The sequence below is a fragment of the Miniopterus natalensis genome, chromosome 15 (genome assembly GCF_054644295.1).
Source record: "Miniopterus natalensis isolate mMinNat1 chromosome 15, mMinNat1.hap1, whole genome shotgun sequence".
In the NCBI taxonomy this organism is placed as follows: domain Eukaryota; kingdom Metazoa; phylum Chordata; class Mammalia; order Chiroptera; family Miniopteridae; genus Miniopterus; species Miniopterus natalensis.
In genome coordinates, this window is record NC_142095.1 from 25331267 (window position 1) to 25350105 (window position 18839).

At 37.5% G+C, this 18839-nt stretch overlaps 1 protein-coding gene across 4 annotated transcripts in view; it reads left to right on the forward strand.

Moving 5' to 3' along the window:
- The window catches only part of PPP2R3A (protein phosphatase 2 regulatory subunit B''alpha), a 121203-nt gene that overhangs the window by 65344 nt on the left and 37020 nt on the right, over positions 1-18839 (forward strand). For all 4 annotated transcript variants that reach the window (XM_087824948.1, XM_016224345.2, XM_016224346.2 and 1 more), the window contains 3 exons: positions 3287-3389; positions 8997-9071; positions 15800-15886. In XM_087824948.1, the coding sequence (XP_087681074.1) occupies positions 3287-3389; positions 8997-9071; positions 15800-15886 (265 nt within the window). The remainder of the gene's footprint in view (positions 1-3286; positions 3390-8996; positions 9072-15799; positions 15887-18839) is intronic.

An 18839-nucleotide genomic window follows, 5' to 3' on the forward strand; every position in this document is an offset into this window, starting at 1 on the left:
AAATGGTTGGAGTGCCCTCTAGTGGGAGTTCCTCTCTAAGCTCTTAAAGCCTTTTAAAAGCCGGATACTTTAAGGGAGACCCCAAGCATGATTATTTTGGGGGAAATTAAGCAACTAAGCATGATGGTTTGAGTTACCACACTGACCTTGAAAAAGACATGTGTTTATTTTTGTAATTTTTTACAAATTGTACCCTTCCATAAAGCAACTTGGACTAAACTATAGTATTTTAAACTTTCAAGTACAAAAAATAACTGGCAGATAATGATACAGAGTCAAAACAGATTGGCATACACATATGTGTGCTGACTTCCAATAAAAGTCAAATACAAAAGTCACAGCATATCAGGAAATAATTTCCCTCCTGTCCCAATGCTTCTGGGGTGGATGCTTCCTAGCCCCCTCCAGATGGTTTGCGGATAAACACCTAATGGGCTCTTGTTCCCTCCCTCCGCCCTCCCTTCTTTTCCTACCCTACTGCCCATTTCTTATTTCTACACTGACATGTTTTTCTTATAGTGAGGACATTTTTAAGGGAAAGACATTGCTCCTCAGTTTTGTTGTTTGAGTTTCTAGATTTACCAGCTTTGTGGCATAGGTCCTTTCAAATGGAGTCAGTGATATTGTTCCAGTTTTTATACTTTACTTTCTCTTACATTTTTATAGCAACATGTCATTCGTCCATTAACAAAACAATATTTTCGTCTTACAAGCTCTAGAAGATACCATGTTAGAATAACTATGTTAACCTTCTTTCTCCAGCTTTCACAGCTTTTATCATCTCCTATCTCCTGCCATATAGAGTTCACCAGCCACTAGCATTGGCTGAAAATCATAATTCACCTTTTCTTTGTATTTTATCTCTGTTTCTAATAGTAAAAGACCATACCTGATGTTACTTTTCCCTTTCAGAGTATCTCTCATCTGTCATGTCTGTGCGGGTTTTATTTAGTAGTGTTGTCCTTTCTTTATAACACTCCTTTCCAAAGACCTCACTGCCTTTTTGTTGTGATTATCCCACCCATTTTCTAATCCTAAGAGGTGGTTCCTGTCAGTCTTTTTCTGAAACATGTATTCATTTAACTTTGGGGGCTTTGAGCATGTTGAAGAATGATGAGGGTAAATATAAATATCGTACTATAGTTTTAATAATAGCAAATGAAATCTGTTAAGTATGCATCTGTTAGACAGATCACAAACATTTTTGAGAATCTTCTGTGTGAAAGTTGCTGTGCTAGGTGCTAAGGGAAAAAAGAGTTATCACTTTGCCTGCCCTTTAGGTTCCAGAGAGATCAAAGAAAGCTAACAGTACAGTGGGATATATAGTATGTATAAATTAAATAGTACAAAGATCACTAAAGAATTTAATTGTCAGAGAAGGCTTTTTGGAAGAGGAAGTGGGTTATTAACTGGACCTTAAAGAATAGCCAGCATTCAGATAACAGAATTGGAAAAAGTGGTATCTAGGAGAGTGGAACAGTATGAGAAATGGCACAGAGACAAGAATGCACATGAAACACTCAGAGAATAGTGGGTCAGGCCAGCAGCCTGGAGTGTAAGTTTCATTTAGCAAAGTAGTAAGATAGATAGACAGGGTCCAGTCTAATTACAAAGGACCTTAAATGTCCAACTTAGGCATTTACACTTACTTGTTTAAGTGGTAGAGAGATACTGAACATTTTTGAAAAGGGGAATTCTATAATCAAAGGATGCTTTAGAATGAAGAATTGTCTATATAAGATTAGATGAACAGTAAAGCCTGTTATGACCCTCTTCCCTTCTAGCAGTCTCAGCATGAAGTAATAAAACATTGGACTTGATGGTGCAATGGAAATAGAAAGGAAAGAATAATTGCCTAGAACATTTTGAGGAAATATTCCTCAGGTCTCCAGTATTCCTGTCCTATATTCCAAGCACCTAGTGGTCCACACTAGAAATGTGGGAGTCATCATGGACTTGCCCCTTTTACTACTTTCCCCACACTACGCACACACACCTACCACCTACTACATCCTTTCATTTCAACCACATTTGCCCCTTTCCATCTCCCACTGTCAGTATCCATGCTCAGGCCCTTGGTTTAACTTTTGCTTGATATTTCTGAAAAACACATCTGGTTATGTCACTGTCCAAGTTAAAATTCTTCTGTGGAGCAGATTAAAGTCTAGGCTTCTTGATCTGCCATAAAATGGGCCTCCAGGATCCAATCCTACGTGCTCATGTCCCCTTCTCTTATCTCCCCAGCACTTGTAGTTGCCCAAGTATTCCGTGACCCTCTTGACCCACAACAACCTTCTTTCTACTTCCCCTTGTTAGGAAATCTCACTGGCCCTCCTGTGTCCTTCCATGATACCCTGTGCTTATTACTTCTCTCATGGCTATAACACAGGAGTATAACCTTACTGGTGTAGCCGTCTCCCAAAATTGCAAGCTTCTCACAAGGCACAAAACTGCATCTTATTTTCTTTGTATCCCAAGTATCCTCAAGACCAGACACAGTACTTGACGCACAATTAGCATTCAATAAATAAGGAAAACAAGAAAATTTGGTGACTAATTGGCTATAGAGAATAAAGATGAGAAATAAGTCTAAAATAACTTCAAAATTTCAAGCCCAGGTAACAGGATGGTACCAACATTAACAAAAATAGACGTATATGAAAAGGACTTACTTTAAGAGGAAGGTTTTAAATTTGGTTTTTGATATTTTGACTTTGTTGTCAGAGTATAGAATCCAAGTGGAAATGTCCAGCAATTAGTTGGATGTGAGGAATTCTTGGACCTAGAAGCCTTAATATGGCATTCTCCTTTTTTGTTGTTTTTTTAAAGCCTGATCCTTCAAAGTCTAATTTCAGAAGGCACCTATCCAGTTGGCCCTTAGTATGTCTACCAGTCTGGGCAAACAAAGGTTTATGTCTCGTGGTACACAATGGTCCTTCTTGACTGGTGGGTAGTGCCAGAGCTCTGATCCCAGGTGTTCTGTGCTAAACCTGAATGTATATTCTCCTGCAGTGTATTGTTACCTGCATCAGTGCAGTTGACTCTGTGGTCTCAGCCCCAGAAGCATTCTACAGAAATAATACATCATCTTGTTATTGAGCTTTTATTTAGATGTTCCTTTGACAAAATCAAGAGCATAGAAAAATTCCCTTTTTTTAATCATTGAAAGGAGAGCATTTAATTCTTGATCTAAATGGCTTCCAGATCAGAGTGAAATTGCCAGCTGTGGACTTTGTAGTCATTGTTCGCCATAGCCAATCTTCCTAAGCAGTTGTTTCTTTTACAGGTTGCTAAATAAACATCATGATGATGCCTCTAAGTTTATCTGTCTTCTCGCAAAGCCCAGCTGCAGCTCTCTAGAACAGGAGGACTTTATCCCTTTACTTCAGGTAATTTTCACTTCCTTTTTTAAATAGGTTTTATTCTTAGAGTTTCAGAGGTTTTTAAAAACATTTTCAACTGTAATATATGTTAATTGAGATATAAAAATCTGGAGGTCAGATTTCTAGGAGAGTGGTTTTCAAGCTTGTTTTAGTAGCAAAATCATTTTGCTAAATGAAAACTAACACAGAACCCATAGTATAAAACAGATAAGAAAGAGCTACTCCCACTGAAGTGGAAGAGAGGAGCCACTCAGCCTCCCCTTGTCCATGCACAGCAATCACTGAAGCACCTTCCATAACCAGGCATTTGGCCTAGTTGACCTTTATTAAGGTGAAAGAGAAAGAAATGTCCAACAGAAAGAGCCCACTTTGAGAGTACTTATTTCTAGGCTTTCTGATGAGAACTAATTACATCCCAATATTGGATCTGTTTTTTCTATAATATTCTTTGTAGACTGATCTATTGCTTGTGAATATTCTCAATTTTATATCTGAATATTTGGTTTTCCTAAGCAGATTATAAATTCCTTGAAGCTAAGGTCTGCCTTTAATTTCTGTTGAATGCACACCATTATTTTTAATTCCAATAAATCCTGTTGACTGTTAGTGAAGATGCCTAAAGAAGGGCAGAAAAATATATTCATGTATTTACACACAAAAAACCCCCACACAGATCACAAGTGCACCAGTCAATGAGTTTTCATAACATGAACATATCTGTGTAGCTAGCACCCATATGAAGAAACAAAACATCACCAGTTCCCTCAAAGCTCCTCATGCTCCCACCCAGTCACTGCCACCCTAAGGTGACCACTATCCTGACTTCTAACACTGTATGACATAAGTTTTTCATTATAGTAGCAATTTCCCATGTTCAGAATATGAAATTGGTTATGATTTATATTCAGGTTATGATTTGTACTTATATTCAGCTTAATTTTCATGATGGTCTTAGTTATCCTTAAACTCATCTACTACATGTTTTTGTTCCCCTTGAAAAAGTGCTTATGAGAAGGAGGATTCTTAATAGTTTTTACATTTAATCAAGACCATTATACATAATATCCACCATTGCATATTCCTATTTATTTATATTTTTTGAAATTTTAAATATTCAGTTTTAGAGTTGTATTCCTAATAAAATATCTGTTTTAATACCAGCTTTCAATCTACTTCTTACTCTCACCCCTTTGATTCATTCTTGGCCCTGCTCTGACTCCTACAAACTCCATCTTTTGGGCCCCCTTTGTTGACTAGCTTCTGGGTGGGCCTGGCCAAAGTATAGCCTGCCAGAAGATGGGAGGGGAGAGGAAAGAGAAGTTGGCATCTACCCCCACTCTCTGCTTCAGCATAGTAACTGTATCTCTCTCTAATATAGTTTATGTTGAACAGCCCCTTCTCCATAGTACTAATGTATGGACTCCCTTAACTCTATTCCTCCTCTTCTCCCTTTGGTCTTAGGATGGTTGACAGTGTCATTCTGTTGCTCATTCTTGGTGCCTCACTATCCCCTTGTTTGTTCCTTTCACCTGCCCATGACTCTGCACATAGTCCCTTCATGAAAGGTTCACAGGGGTGAATTCTTTTCCCTACATGAATGAGTTTTATCAGAAGCTTTAATAAAAGCTTTGAGAAGAATATAAATTAAGTCTATACCAAGAGAATTACAAACAAACAACAAAACTCTAATTATGAGTTAGTGGACATTTATATTTCCTTAAATCAAAGGAGAAATTTATTTATTTATTTATTTGGGGAGGGAGGGTTAATCCTCACATGAGGATATTTTTTCCATTGATTTTTACAAAGAGTGGTAGGGAGGGGAGAAAGAGAGAAACATCGATGTGGGAAAGACACTGGATCAGCTGCCTCCCGCACATGCCCTGACCAGGGCCAGGGATTGAACCTGTAACCCAGGCAGGTGCCCTTGACTGGGAATCAAACCTGTGACCATTCAGTGCACAGGCCAGCGCTCTAACTACTGAGCCACACCGGCCAGGGAGGAGAAAATTAATTTTTATTTAAGAATTTTATTTTTATTTAAGACTTGTGGAGTCTCCTGGTAAAAGGTACATTCTCCTCCCATTTTTCCCCCAGACTCATCTGTAGTTAAAATATAGAAACCTAAAAGGAATAAACCTATGAAAGCGAATATCATGGCAGAGAAGAAGAGAGGAGAAGAAAAATCAATGCACAAGAGATTTCAGTATTTCTTAGAGAGAGAAAGCAGAAGCAGGTTAAGCAAGCCACAGCTCAGAATGAGGAACTTTGTATGGGCTGCAGTGGAGAAGTGAGCTATTCTGCTTTACACTGCTCTTTAGGATCCCAGAGAGGCTGTAAACTCAGGGTTAGCAGATCTAATGAGAAGTATTAGATGTGGGGATACATTGAAGGTTGGTATACAGAACAGTTGACTCCTTACCTGGTTCCCCAATATAAAGTATAGCCTGGCATGTACTTATAAGCATACACAAACTAACAAAACAAATAATAAAGCATCTTAAGACAAATTCCAATAGAGGAACCTCCTAGGCATTGTCTGACCAGTACTCCTCAAAACTGTCAAGGTCATCAAAACAAGGAAAGTCTGAGAAACTGTCATAACCATAAGGAGTTAAGGAGGCACGACAACTAAATGTACTATGGGATCCTGGATGGGATAGTGGCACAGATAAAAGACATTAGGTAAAAACTAAGGAAATGTGAATAAAGTGTGGTCTTTAATAATAGTAATAATAATGTATCAGTATTGGTTTATTAATTATAACTAATGTTAATATAAGATGTTAATAATAGGGGAAATTAGATGCAGAGTATATGGGAACTCTGTACTATCTGTTCAATTTTTGTGTAAGTCTAAAACTGTTCTAAAAATATAAAGCCTTTTTAAAAATAATTACTATATTCTGAGAGATTATGTAAAATAAGAATAAAATGTTATGAAAACAGAATGCTACCACAAAAAATAACTGTTAGAATTTTAAAACATAAGTACCAAAATTTAAAATTTCAACATAAGGCCTAGAAACTAAAGGATATCTCTGGCAAGTACATGCATGCATGCACACACGCACAAACAAGGGAAAGAAGCAAAGAGAGAGGGAAAAGACATAGAGGACCAATTCAAGAGTTTCAACATCTAACTAACTGGAGTCTGTGAAGAAAGAAGGGGGAAACAGAGAGAAGGAATTTATAAAAAAAAAAACAAAAAACAGAGTCATCAATACAAGAACCCGGGACTACTTAGAGAAAAGGTTGACTCCAGGACTGGAACAAAGAAAATATAAGATGACCTTGGACCATCTTGTGGTACTAGAAAATATAGAAGTGCACACAAAAGTGTGGGACATGTCAAGAGGACACAGGAGCCAGCCTGACAGAGTTCCCAGTGGCCAAAGCTGTTAACAATTTGAGCAACAAAATAAATAATGATAGTATTGGATTTAACCCATGTAATAAAATAAATACTCATGAATCTTTACTGATACAAATTGAACAAGTAAGTACATGGGAGAGAAGGAACAGCTCTTCCTTACTGAAGAATTCTAGTTAATAAATGTAGAAGGAATGAGAGAAATACAGAATCACTATTAGATAAACAACATAATATAAACGTTACAATCAGATTCCACCAGTGGCTGCTAAAAATCAGTGGGCAAAAGTTTGTGGAGAAATAGGTTTTGGCAGTTTCAAAGAATCTCCCCTGTGATATTTATCAGTTATTAAAGGAAAATAATAATTTTCTGGTGGCAAATCCAGAAGACATCACGTCAACCAGGTGTGTTCATAGTTGACACCACAAGGTAGGAGACATATGGACATTACATACTCCTCTATGACTGGGAAGGACACAGCATCACTTTCGTGGTGTACCTGCTGAAAGTGTTGCTTTAATCTAATCATGAGAGACCAGACAAAGCCACGTGGAGAGACGTTCCACGGAATAACTGACCAGAACTCATTAAAAGTGTCAAAATCATGAAATACATGGAAAGACTGAGGAATGTCACAGATTAGGAGAGATCAATGAGACACAAGAACTAGATGCAGTGTAGGATCTTGAAAAAGAAAAATACAATAGGGGGAAAGAAGATAAAATTTGGGTAAGGTCTGTATTGTATCATTGTTCATTTCCTAGTTTTGATCATAGTACTATGGCTTGTAAGTTGTTATGGGAAGCTGGAAGAAGGTTATCGGAAATTTCTCTCATATTTTTACAACTTTTCTATAAGTCTAAAATTATTTCCTAATAAGTTAAAGAAATAGTAAGGTCCATTGGTTTTAGACTGTGTTGGTAGGTATGTATAGCTAACTGGTCTGAAGAAACAAAGAAAAAAGATAAAATTTATATTTGTCCACTGATGACTAACCAATTAATAGATTGTTTCTATGTTGGCATTGCTGTTGCCTTTGGTTATTAAATTAACAGTAATTATCCCTAATAGGTTCTCTAGGCTCATTCAGAGTGTTTTAAAAATGTAATTAGAAAATAAAAGCAGCCAAGCCAGGCATGGCTCAGCGGTTGAACATTGACTTATGATCCAGGAGATTGATTCCCCGTCAGGGCACATGCCTGGGTTTCGAGCTTGATCCCTAGTCAGAGGCATGCAGGAGGCAGCCGATCAATGATTCTTTCATCATTGATGTTTCTCTCTCTCTCTCCCTTCCTCTCTCTGAAATCGATAAAGATATATTTTTAATAAATAAATAAATAAAGCAGTATTTCAAGGTTTTAATATTCTAATAGTCATCCATGAGAACAAGATTATTAGGTTTTAACTTTTTATTTTTTGTTAATGCTCACCCGAGGGTATTTTTTGCATTGATTTTTTTTTTTTTTTAAGAAAGAGTGGGAGAGAAAAGGGGGGGTGGGAGGGAGAGAGAAACATCCATGTGAGAGAGACATTGATTGGTTGCCTCCTGCACACGTCCCAACCAGGGCTAGGGATCTAACCTGCAACGCCTTTGACCAGGAATTGAACCCACGGCCCTTCAGTGCATGGGCTGATGCTCTAACCATTGAGCAACACCAGCCCGGGCGATTATTAGATTTTAGAATAAATAAAATTCTAAATTGAAAACAGATTTCTCCACAGTTTTTTTGATGGACATTAGCTGGCTCATACAACTTAATAGATTTCAAACTACTTGCCTACATGGGTTTTTTTCCCAAAAAAATTTCTAAATCTAACATCTCAAGGTTAAGAAAGAATCATTCCAGTTGGTTTGTGTCTGTCTTCCTTTCTGTATAAATTCTGTTTAGCAACCCCTACCAAGATCTGTGGAGTGAATTTTCCTGACATTCTTGATGTGTTAGAATTATAGTACATACCTCTAAAATGTTTGATTCACAAATCAGCAAGTGGCACTAAATTAAAATTTTAACTTTTTATTGAAATAGATTATGCATATTGAAAAGTACACATAAGTGTGCTTGTGATAAAATTTGAATTTAATAAAGTATTAGTTAAATTTTAAGTGCATTGTTCAATATTCTAAAATAGCAAGTTTGCTCAACTGACAACATATTCTCCAGAAAAGAAAAAAATTCTGTAGGCATTTTAGTGGGGAGTTTTATATGTTTAATTTAGTTTGGGTTTTGTTCTTTTTCAGGATGTGGTGGATACACACCCTGGCCTCACGTTCCTGAAAGATGCTCCAGAATTCCACTCCCGCTACATCACCACGGTAAACTGAGTCCTCTTTTGTCTTACTATAACTCTATAAGTCTCCTTTTTATCACTAGTATTCAGGCTTTCAGATTTTATACAAAAGGTAACATGGGCTATGATTATTTTAAGTGGAAGAAAAGTACAGTAAAGCTGAATTATTTGTATCTATTTTTCTTCTTATATGTATGCAATGCTTAAGAGATCTCTTGTATACAAAAGGTAGTATGTTCATCTTGTCTGGTCTCATGAAGTATACCTTTTGCTATGTCATAAATATTGATACCCAGTTGATCTTTAGCATTTGCATATAATACTGAAAAGAATTTTCAAGTCTTTCCAAGAAAAAGATGTGTCTAGTACCTCCAAGTTAGAAGTAGACTTGGTATTATGAAATAGCTTGCATGTAATCAGAAAACAAATTATGTAAGAATTACAACAGCATAATCACAATCTCCTTTTTTGTGAGGTGTTCTCTCATTCCATTTCTCATGTACAGCTTTATTTGCTCAGTCTCACAGGCCAGGTATGAATTATGAGTGAGAGGGCACAGGCTTGCTGTGTACACAGCAGCTACAGCAGGCATTCTCTGCCCTAGCTCCCAGGTTATCTTTGGAGGAATTCCAAAGATGAGCCCCACACACACTTCACATTCACGGCCACACTCAAGTGAGATGTCCCTTGCCTCTGGCTCAGATCCCCCAGTAATTAGGGAAGTCTCCCCTGAGAAAGACCCTCTCATTCTTAGGGTACTTTCTGTTGGCCATGGGTTTGTTGGGTTCTGTTGAGTTACAGAAAACTGTTGGGTTTTTTCCTCCTGTAGGGACTTCATTTGTGGCTTTTACAGTGGTTTTCATCTGTCATAAAACTGTAAGACTAAGCCAGAAGGTGTCACTGTCATCTAAGACTCTCTGAGAAGTTATTTTTGCCTTTTAACCACAACACTCTACTAACTTACCTCCACCACAATCACCTGGGCCCAGTCACCCTTCTTTCTCACTTGGATTACTTCTAATTGGTGTCCCTGCTTACACGCTCATTGCCCTACTGTCTAGTTTCCACAAAGCAGAGTTATCCTTTGAACATATAAGTGAAGATCATGTCACTCTTCTGCCTAAACCCTCCGATGGTTTCCAGTCTTACTGAGAATAAAAGCCAAAGTCCTTGCCAAGACTCTTCATAATCCACTCCCACACCCTTATATCCCCCACTCTCTGATCTGATCTCCCACCACCCTGCCCCTTGCTCACTCTGCTTCAGCCACAATGGCCTCCTCACCGTTTCTGGAACATACTAAACCTAACTTCTGCCTCAGGTGCTTTGTTCTTTCCTCTCTGCCCGGAATCCTCTTCCTATGTATTTGCACGACTCCCTTCCTTCCTTCATCCAGATGTGTGCTCAGATAGTTCTTTAGTAGTGAGGCCTGCCCTGGTCACCCTTTGCCTTCTTCACCCTTCTTGTCCCTGTGCCCCCTGCCCTATACTCTCTATTCCTTTGTTCTGCTTTATTTTTCTTCTTAGCTCTTATACCATCTGATATTTAAATTTTTGTTCATCATCCATCTCCTCCTCTGTAATATATACTCCATGAGAACAGGGACTTCTTTATATTTTTACTGCTATATCTCCAATACCTAGAATAGTGCCTGGCACGTAATAGATGCACAATAAATATTTACTGAATGAATAAGTAAAATTATTCATGTTTAAGAATTCTACACATTAACTCTGCCTCCAATCCCAAAGGGAATTATTGAGTTCTAATTGTTGACAGTTCTTTAAACTCGGGGTATATTAATAGCATAATTTAGAATCTTAAGAATTGGATAAGATCTTTGAGATAATCTCCCAGTTTAGAAAATGCTCTCTGTCGAGGACCTTTCATTGAAATTTATTCTTAGAAAAGATGTTAAGGCCCTGGCCAGGTTGCCTCAGTGGTTGGAATATCAGTCTGCGGACTAAGGGTCCTGGGTTTGACTTTGGCCAAGGGTACGTACCTGGGTTGCACGCTCAGCCCCGGTTGGGGCAAGTGTGGGAGGCAGCCAATGGAGGTGTCTCTCTCACATCGATGTCTCTCTCCCCCCCTCCCTCCCTCCCTCTCCCTTTCCCTCCCTCCCTCCCTCTCCCTTTCCCTCCCTCCCTCCCTCTCCCTTTCCCTCCCTCCCTCCCCCCTCCCTCCCTCCCTCTCCCCCTCCCTCTCCCTCTCCCTCTCCCCCTCTCCCCCTCCCCTTCCCCCTCCCCTTCCACTGTCTCTGAAAAAGCAATGGAAAAAAATATCCTCGAGTGAGGATAAAAAGAGAAAAGAAAAGGTGTTAAAAGAATTGCAAAATACAGACAATTTTTTTTTTTTTACACTTTCTAGTTTGGTTTTTAAGTATGATGGTCTGTGGTCATCTAGCAAGTGTTCCCAAGAAAGTTTTATGATTTCAGAGTGAAAAGCTGTGGAACAATTTTGTTCACATAAAATTTGCATTTTCTGAGAAATTTTGTTAATTATTGAACAAAAAGAATTTCATTGGCCAATTAACAGGATACAATTAATTATCTCTGCAGGATATTTTCATGGCATTTGTACATTATTGTGTACATTTTTAAATTTTATACTTTATTGTTAGTACTGTGCTGCTTTATCCCAATTCACAAAAATGAATCCATTATTTAGTAGTCATTAAAGGGTAAAGTACTCATGATGAAATGATGATAACGTAACAACTCAGAGTGGCATCATAACAAACAGTAAACAAAATCCATTTGAGAAGACAGAATGTAAATTTGTATGTACTGAGATAAGAGTATCTGCTGTTTTGATAATCTCATACTACCAGCCACAGAAGAAAAGTACAAATAAAAAGCATCATACTGAATATCTGGAAACAAAATGTTATTGGACTGGTTATCTTTTCTCTCCAGTGCCTTTTCTGTTATGAAAGTTGCTCAAATAATGACATGATGTCATTGAAACTTTTACATTATTTCAGAGTGCAGTGAGTTTTTCTAGAACAAATACAAAATAAGCTTTCTAGTGTGAAATTAATTGATTTTTGTCATTAATGTATAAAATGACCCTATTGAATGCTATATAATCTCCATGGCACACAGTGTAGAACAGCTAATACAGGGTGGGGCAAAAGTAGGTTTACAATTGTTCATATGTAAAATAATGCAATAATTAATAAATAATAAAAGAATAAACCTTGTTTCGTGTACTCTCAACGGTAAACCTACTTCTGCCCCACCCTGTATACACTGTTTGCGTGCTAGAGTTGCTCAGTGTTTCACTTCATGTTCGGAGAACTGCTGAAAGAGAACGACTCCAGTATTAGCTTACATGCAGTACATATATGATGAAGAAAAGCCGGACAACTTTTATTTTCTATTTATCACTGAAAACCTATGCTAAAGCAAAAGGGGTTTTGTTTGTTTAACTATTTTATTTTGTACCTGCTTTTAGACTAGAAAGACAGAGCACCAGCTATGCATACAGCAAGTGGGACATCACCACCCACATAAGAGATTGCACCTAATGTCATTCCATATTCTCCTTTGTTTCCAGAGCAGAGTTCACAATGGAGAAATAAGCCACTTGATATTAAATGAAAATGAAAATTGGAAATACTAGCAAATTGTAGCCCTTGAGCTTGCAGTTTGCATGCTGTGCAGAGAAATTGCCAGTAAATAAAAGACACTGCTTATCCTAGCTGGCATATGCTGACTTTTGAGGAAAGAGGTGCTTATTATGAGCTTTTAAAATAAGGGATGAGATTGAAAATACTTCTTTATGACATTGGTGCTAGCAATAAAAAGATATTTCTGTGGCTCGCCCAGATGGTGACTTATTGATGTGTCTTGATTGACCCAAATCCATCACTTCTGGCTGAAGTGCCAGGATTTTAATTGTTAAGGACAAAGTACTGATATTTCCTGAGATGACTAAACTGCGGTGGAGACTGCTCATCACTAACAGCTTACCTCTTTCCCCTTGAGAATTTTTCCTCTTGACAGAAAAGAACTGAATTTTATTAGATAGATTTTTTTAAAGTCCAAGTTCTGCAGGACACCATAGAGAAATACTTTTCAGATCCATATTAACCAGAGTGGATCAGGAATCCATTCATCACTCCCTGCCAAGTAGAAGAGCCAGACTTCCAGCATTTGAGTATGTTCATCTGCTTTCAAGTGAGCAGTCTCTTTGTAATTTGTGTCTGCATTTGATCCACTCCTCAAAAACTCTCTGACAGATCCACCAAACACTTACTTCCATTTCTGGTTACCTATAGTTGTGAATTAGAGGTTTCCAATTCAATAAAGAAAAAGAAAGGAAACTGATTTAGGATTAAAATTATCAAGTTGATTAGAGATCCCTTAGTGGAAAATAGTCAAATTTCACTCCTTTCACTGTCAGTAAACTATTATTATTATTACTAACTTTAAATTTTTGTTCTATATATATTTTTTAATGTAAGTAATTTCTTCCCCCCCCCCCCCCCAAAAAAGTGGTAAACCAAAGTTAGAAGCAAAAATGTAATATACAACCAGCAGCTACATGCTCTCACCACTAGATGGTGCCCCTACCCCAGTAAGCTAAAATGCTGAATCAGTAAAGTGGAAACCAATAAATGTGCTGATGAAGTGGGGCCACTAAGGGAGATTTAGGCAATGGAAAAATGGAATACAGGTACATTTTTTTATAGTATTAGATAAGTAGGTTAGGAGAGGCTAAAATAGGAAATGCTTAACTGTCTAAACATTTGCAAATTTTAAAAATTCTGTCAAAAACAAAAAATTGAACAAAAAAAGAATAAAATAAGCAAAAATACAGATTAAAGATTTATAATTTTAAGTGTAAAACAGTATCCCATAAGTAATATAAAATGTTTAAGGAGTGTATAAATATAAAATTCATAGAGATAGGAAACAGACTTTAAGGTAAATTTATATTCAAAATTGAGAAGTAAACACAAAAATCTAATGATGTTCAACAAAGGAAAATTTAGTGTAATATGTATTGAAATTGACTTTAAATTGAGAGGGGATATAAAACTGTGACACATAATATTCTTAATGCTTATCTTCATATATATATGTATATAATTATATATATACATATATATATGTATATATATAATTCTTTTAGCATAAGAATTTTATATAAAATTCTTATGCTAAAAATCCTCCAGCTTTTTGTTGTTATTAATCCTCACCCGAGGACACTTTTTCCATTGATTTTTTTTTTTTAGAGAGAGTGGAAGGGAGGGAGGCAGAGGGGGGGAGAGAGAGAGAGAAACATAGATGTGAGAGAAACGGATCAGTTGGTTGCCTCCCACACATGCTCTGACCAGTACCAGGATCGAACATGCAACACTGCTACATGCCCTTGACCGGGAATCGAACCCGCAACCCCTTGGTGAGGGGCCAGTGCTCTAACCACTAAGCCTTACCGCACAGGGTCCCTCCAACTTTTTTATCTGAACTTCTGCCAAGCTAGTGCTAAGAATACAGTGTTAACTAAGACACATTTTCTGCCCTGAAGCACCTCAGTTAGAGTTGGCGTGATTGAGGCCAACTGGGAAATCAGACACCAAGGAGTCCCAGCTCCCACATAATGCAGGAATCCAGACTTCTGCCCTAATAATATTGATGAGAAGAAACCTCATTTCTTCATACAACTCATTGCTTCATAGAGCTAATTTTAGGAAACTACTTATATTGAAGCATTTTAGTATAGGCGCATTTCTTTCCAGTAGTTCTAGTTCTGCCCTCTGGGACAACACAGAAAAGTCTGGGGCAACAATTCAGATCATGATCACATCTACAGTCTAGTCTTATTTTTTCCTCAAGAGTAAACATTACTATATCAGTAGTTAGAATATATTTACCGTTCCTTGTTTTATGTTTTCTGTTTTCTGTTTTATATTTAATCTATCTATAAATCATAGACAACAGTACTGCTTTATATGAAATCCTAATTAGAGACCTTTCTTGGGTTGGCACCCATGCTGTTCAAAACTCTGAATAGAGTTATTCAGCTAGTTATGAATCCAACCCATATATTTCTATCACAAATGTAACCCTAAAGTCTTTGCTATATAACTTTCAAACCTTGGTGATTTTTTATTTTTAATCCTCACCTGAGAATATTTTCTCCATTGCTTTTCAGAGAGAGTGGAAGGGAGAGAGAGAGAGACATCAATGTGAGAGACATATCGATTGGTTGCCTCCCGCACAAGCCTGCAACCAAGGTACATTCCCTTTACCAGAATCAAACCTGAGACCCTTCAGTCCACAGGCTGACCCTCTAACCACTGAGCCAAACTGGCTAGGGCCAAACCTTATTAATTTATCAAGCAGTTTTCCAAAGAAGATACACAGGTGGCCAGCAGGTACATGAAAAGGTGCTCAGTATCGCTAATATGAGGGAAACGCAAATCAAAACCACAGTGAGGTATCACTTCATACTTAAATCAGGCATCACTGTATAAATGAAGGTAAACAAAGAAAGGGGCATGTAGGAGTTGGGAGATGCAGACTTGTGGCAGAGATTATTTTTTTATTCTTGAACTGATAGGGACAGATGCAAACTACATGGCTATAGTTTTTAAGAGAGTTAATTTTTATTAGAAATGATACTTAACATAATTGAAAAACCAAGATTTATCTGGTTCAGAGTACACTCATGAGATGCTGTGGCCTTTGGTGAAGTGACTCATATATTTAAGTTTTACTTGATTTTGTTTTCCTCTGGAACCAGGTTATTCAGCGAATATTCTACACAGTGAACAGGTCTTGGAGCGGAAAAATTACTTCGACGGAGATAAGGAAAAGCAACTTTTTGCAAGTATGCCTTTCATTGGAATTCACATATAAGGAGCAATTTCAATAGTATTTTTACTCCATTTAACAAATACTCGATTGCTTATTGTATGCGAGATTCTGTCACTACTTTCAGTCATTAAGCATTTATCAGGTACCTGGGATGTGTTGGGGGAAACAAAGATGAGTAACAAGGGAGTTTTACATCAACACATGCACTGCAGAGCAGAAGAGAGTGCACAGCCATATCTGACTTGAAAAATCCCACAGAAATGTATAATAAATATGCAAAGAAGACTTCACAGAAGTACTGGCATGTGATCTTGACCTTGGAGTTATCAGGAATTTACCAAGATAAAAATTTAGAAGAAAGGGGGATTCCAGATAAAGGAAGCAGCATAAGTAAGGCTCAGAAGCATGAAAGTGTCATGTTCAGAAACTGTAAAACAGTCTTAAGTGGCCAAAGAGAATGACCAGTGATGAGGCCTGAGGGGTGTGATGGAGCTGGGTTGGGAAGGGCCTTGCAAAAGAAATAGAAGAATTTCAGCTTGATCCTTTCAGCAATGGCTCTTTATCCAGATCCTGCTGGAGAAAAGTACTAAAAATTCCTTCTAACAAAAAGTACATTTCATTCAATTATTTTATTTATTTTATGAGAAAGTATTGACCACCAGTGGGAGCCTTTAACCGAGGTAATCTTCATGCTGGATTGTTCAAGCTTCTGTTAACCTGAAGAAGGTAGAATTGTTCACACTTGAAAATAAAGGAAATATTTTATTTTAAATGTTTAGGCTCATAAGACAGCCCTATTTACTCTTTACTTTTTTCTGTCTTTATCTGGGACAAAGTAATGAAGACTTGGCAAAGTTAGCAGCCCATTGTAGATATACAAACTTTTTGTATTCTAAAATGAGCAGTAATCATCACAGTTATTATTAATATTTATTGCATACCTGGTGCATGCCTGAGCTCTCAGTATGTAAAATGGGATGAGTTGAGATGGCAATTCCATAAAAGAGGCCTTACACCTCATATTTCTGAAGCACATTAGAGTTTGTAGTTTCTGTATCATTGTTATAATCCTTTTCTTTTTAACTTGTGATAAAATTTGAGGCCCAAATATGGCTGAATGACTTAGATAAGATCAAACAGCAAGTAAGTGGCTGAACTGGAAATAGCACTCAAGTGTTGACTTCCTGGAGCCTGACTTATTTTCCCCTTTTTCTTCTCTACCCCCTCCTTAGCCTTCCTCTTAGTACTTGAATGTATACTCATAAAACATTCTAATAATACGAACCTATCTAGAATAATAATCTGAAGTCACTATTTCTCTCTTCACCCTGCCATTTCACCCCCTTTTTCCTAGAGGGAACCCACTTATCTGTGGTTAAAACCATACAGGTTTCACCCTGGCCAGTGTGGCTCAGTGGTTAGTGTCACCAGCACAACAAAGGGTCATGGGTTCAATTCCCAGTCAAGGGCATGTACCTGGGCTGCAGGTTCGATCCCTGGCTTCAGCCAGGGCGCATGTGGGAGACAACCAATCGATGTGTCTCTCTCACATCAATGTTTCTCTCCCTTTCTCCCTCCCTCCCTCCCTCTTCCCCTCTCCTTCCTTACCTTCCCCCTCCCCCTTCCTCCCTCCCTACCTCCCACTCTCTCTAAAAATCAATATAAAAAATATCCTCAAGTGAGGATTAACAAAACAAAAAAACATACAGGTTTCACATGCACAACTCAAAAAAACATCATCTGCATACTGCATCGTGTACTCACCACCCAAAGTCAGGTCTCTTTCCATCTCCATTTATCCCCCCTTTGCCCACTTCCACCTCCCCACCCCCCTTTCCCTTTGGCTATCACCATATTTTTTTTTTATTGTTGACAGTATTACAGATGTCCCACATTCCCACCCCCCTCTGTCCCCCTCCACCCAGCCCCTGCCCCATCCCAGGCCTTCACCAACTATTGTCTGTGTCCATGGACTATGCATATATGCATATAAGTCCTTTGGTTGATCTCTTCCCATCCCTCCCACCCCCCCCCCTCTGAGATCTGTCAGTCTGTTCCATGCCTCCATACCTCTGGACCTATTTTGTAATAAAATAAATTGAGATTTTTAATATATGTGATCATACTTATTATTCTGTTATCTTGGGTTTTTTGTTTGTTTTTTACTTAGCAATATGTCTTAACACTCTTTTCATTCCCATTCAAATAAATCTGTATCATTCTTTTTACTACTACATAATCTGTGGCATCACTATACCAATTAATTACATGTTCCTCTATTGATGATGTTCAGGTCGTTTTCATATTTTCCCTATACAGTGATGCAGTGAACCTCCCTTTTACTTTCCTCTTCTGTATATATGAGTAAGAATCTCTCTAGAATAGTCTACTGGAGGGAAAATCATGGGTCAAATGGTATGGGCATTTTCAATTTGATAGATCCTGCCAACTTCCCCTCCTAAAGCCTGTATTCATTCATACTTAAACTTACATGCCAACAGCAGAAGTTATTCCTCTTTTTCATTTTATGAAAATGAGAGCTCCCTGCTTCTCACGATTTGTTTTATTGTAAATATTCTATTTTATACACATTAAAGAGCATTTTATAAAATAAAACATTTCAAGCAAATTTGGGGGGAAAAATTATATTTTATCACCATAATATAACTAACATCATTTTTGTATGTGTTCCTCTAGTCTCATTTATATGCATATTTGGAGTTTAGGATTTTACATAGTGCTTAGTGTGTACAATCTTGTATTGTGTTTTTACACTTAGCACATCATAGGTCTCCTTTATTTCTATGTAGACTTTATAATTCTTACTGAATGCATAATCTTCCATTGAGGAGAACTCCCATAATTTAATAATTTATGTTGTTTTCAATTTGACAAAGCATTTGGTTCCCCAATATTTATATTTTAGAAAATATTTTTTATCAAAGTAATATATTTGCATTTTGAAA